Genomic DNA, 3,057 nt, shown 5'->3' with positions numbered 1-3,057 from the left:
TTCTTTACCCGGAAGTGGTGGCTTACTACAGTTTTGATAGATTATAACAGCCCAACTCCTAACTCTTTTGAAAAATGCTCCAAGATGATTTTTCTTTCTCTATTTACTGTTTTCTTAATTCTTTTACCATTCTATGGGAAATTTGAACAATTAAACGTCAACAAATGATCAAAATGAACGACCGAGTACCTAAGGAGAGACTGGGCACTAGCAGGTTAAATCACGTTTTTCTCAAAATCTATCAGGATGACCCAACCTCAAAATTTCAGGAATAAATAATTTGCTCTGATGTAACATTCATGCAAAGTAAAACAAAAATCTGTAGGACAGATTTTTCGCAAACGGAGAAAATGTGAAATCAAGAATAGCTCAAAATCGGTCTTACAGATTTTTCAAAATCTTGGCTCTAAACGTGATTCACCCCTACAAATCAACTGTAAAAGTTTCATCGTGGGTTGTACAGTAAGTTTTCGAGCAATCCTCCATCAAAGACTGGCTTTTACAACCTTGGAGGAGAATTGAATTGCGCATGCCCTTTATTTAAGCGCGCGCTCATGCGAAGCCCTCTATCGAGTCCGAGAAAGGTTAGAACTCTTTTACTTGTGTTTATCGAGCTTTTTTGACATATTTTTTTTGGCCCTAGGCCTAAACACATGTTTGAAGGGACTTTGAAACTATTGCTACGTATACCGAAGTGATTTAACGCATTTTAAGTGCTGAAGTGGTTTTCGTTTGTTCTTGGGGTTACTTGCGTCATTTTTGCGCGTGCGATTAATACTGACGTCTGGCAAGCAATCATAGCGCGCGCTACTGAGTCTCCAAAAAACTGGAGTAGGCCACCTTAAGCAAATTAAATTTGAATATCAATGAAACATTACCTACCGTTCCACCAAATGATCCTCCTCCTGCATGAGGAGTTAACAAAGAAAAAATTAACGAGCTCAGAAGAAGAAGAAGAAGAAGACGAGGTAGAAGAAGAAGGAGAAGAAGAAGGAGAAGGAGAAGCAGAAGAAGAAGAAGAAGAGGAAGAAGATGAAGGAAGAAGAAAAAGAAGACGAGGTAGAAGAAGAAGAAGAAGAAGAAGAAAAAGAAGAAGAGGAAGAAGAAGAAACAGAGGAAGAAGAAGAAGAAGAAGAGGATTGGTTTAAGTGGCAGTCTTTGTAAAAGCGATCCACTGCATTTTAGGTCGAGAAATAGTTTTCCCTTAAACTTTACCCATTAAACCACTTTGACTCTAAATAAATGCATTTACTTTAGGTTTTGGAAATATTACGTCAACATAATTATTTTAGAGTTCACAAAAATCAAAATTGCAAATGACCTTATTTTGTGCATGGCCGGGATGGAAAATTGCCGAAAAAGCAAAACAGGAACCGAACATAAGAGAGCCGTCGCAGCTTACCATTTCGGGCGCCTCCTTCAAATTGTCCGTTTCCTGCAGCATGTCCAAGATGTCATCATCGACATCATCATTCTTGAGGCTGTAACCAGTTGACAAGCAAAGAAAAAGAAAAACGGCGACAATTCGAGCATCCATACTTGCTTGTAAATATCTGCAATTCACATTTTAGAACAGACACAAATAAACAAACAAACAAACTAGTGATTATATTCTTAAGTGTAGCAAAGTTGCAAACAAGTTTTAAGCAATGGCCTGATCGAAAGAGAGCTTAAGCAAACCACGACGGTGAAACCAACGAGAACGTCACCGAACAAAAGGTTTCACAAGCAGAGCAATGGTTCTGCAATGGTTCTGCGCGAAATGGCTAAATTTTCGTATCTTCTTTTGGAATCAAACGTTGTCATTGCATATTTAAAGAGAGCAAGTTTTTAGATTGATAGGCGTACTGAAGAGGTCTACACGGTTGCGGCATCCCAACGTAAAATCCGTTTTTTACAAGTTGTCATCCTTGGCGTTATCGTCGTCATTGCTAAAGCTCTCTGTTCTATGCGTAGTTGGTATAGTAAAAATTGGGCTTGACGAACCTTCCCGTAAAAAACTAATAATTACTGTCTGAAATTGAGGCGAATAATATGCCACCGAGTTTGGAGAGACATCGAAGAGTATAATTGTTTAAGTATCAACAACAAACAGTGATCTCAAAAGCACGGCCAAGAAACAATCAAAAGTCCATATTAAAATGTTTTGCTGTGGGACTATTTGCCCTAGTTCCTGTCAGTTGTGGCTGTGATAATGCTTAGTGTTGCTTTATTGTATTTTTTTTTCTCTTGCATTCTTGCCGATATAGAGAGTTTTCGCTAATATCATTGTCAGTTCGTAACACCTCTGCACAATCAAATTACTGTCGTTTCCTTTTTCCAGCTGCTATTCCCAATACCCACAACTTGTTAAAAACAAAAGAAAAGAGAAAGAAATATGGGTATTCTCTCAAACAGCCGACCTTAAATACGATACGCAACACACAGTTTAAAGTATGATTTTTACTGAATAATTTATCGACTATTGGGATACAGCGATATTTCACAGGGTATATTAATAATTCTTTCCTCCATGGACGTTTTTATGTGTTTACGGACATTTGGAAATTAAAAAGGAAACTTTACGAAAATTTGAAAAAAGAGTGTTGGCGAAAATTGCAGAGAAATTTGCTTCAGCATTTGTCTAATATTTAATGAGTATAGTTTTGACCGATCATGATCTTCTTACGTAAGGAAAATAATTTTTTGTGCACCGTGCCAAACTAATACAAACTCGAGACAGAAACTGCCAAAGATTATGATAAAGAAATTAATCTGGTTAAGTCTTCTACCTTTAAATGTAGTTAAAAGATTCAGAATATACTCTTTAGGGTGCTCGGCGTTACACATTCGCAAATATGATAACCTGATCATCTGCGCGCGATAGGCTATTTACACGCGTCTGTCACACACTCTTTTCCTTGGAGCAAGTAACTGAGAAATCATTTACGTGCGTGATGTAAAACTTACCGTTCTTTCTCCAAATAGTTGGCTTGGTGCGTACTGCGGCTGGGGTGTGACTCAGGTAATAAATGAGGTTCCTGTACGGGTGATGTGCATCTTATGGGGAGAAATAAC

The 3,057-nt window shown here is 37.9% G+C and overlaps 1 protein-coding gene across 1 annotated transcript in view; it reads right to left on the bottom strand.

Moving 5' to 3' along the window:
• Positions 1-3,057, bottom strand: part of LOC149108849 (uncharacterized) — a 13,211-nt gene extending 10,154 nt beyond the window's left edge. The window contains exons 1-3 of the mRNA XM_089293553.1: positions 2,950-3,057; positions 1,403-1,553; positions 883-905 (exon numbers count right to left, since the gene is read on the bottom strand). Coding sequence (XP_089149679.1) covers positions 883-905; positions 1,403-1,537 — 158 coding nt within the window. The 5' untranslated portion in view covers positions 1,538-1,553; positions 2,950-3,057. The remainder of the gene's footprint in view (positions 1-882; positions 906-1,402; positions 1,554-2,949) is intronic.

This window comes from Orbicella faveolata, unplaced genomic scaffold, assembly GCF_042242905.1.
Source record: "Orbicella faveolata isolate gen_17 unplaced genomic scaffold, um_ofav_v1 contig_25, whole genome shotgun sequence".
Taxonomy (NCBI): Eukaryota; Metazoa; Cnidaria; class Anthozoa; order Scleractinia; family Merulinidae; genus Orbicella; species Orbicella faveolata.
This window is presented reverse-complemented; position numbering and strand designations above follow the sequence as displayed.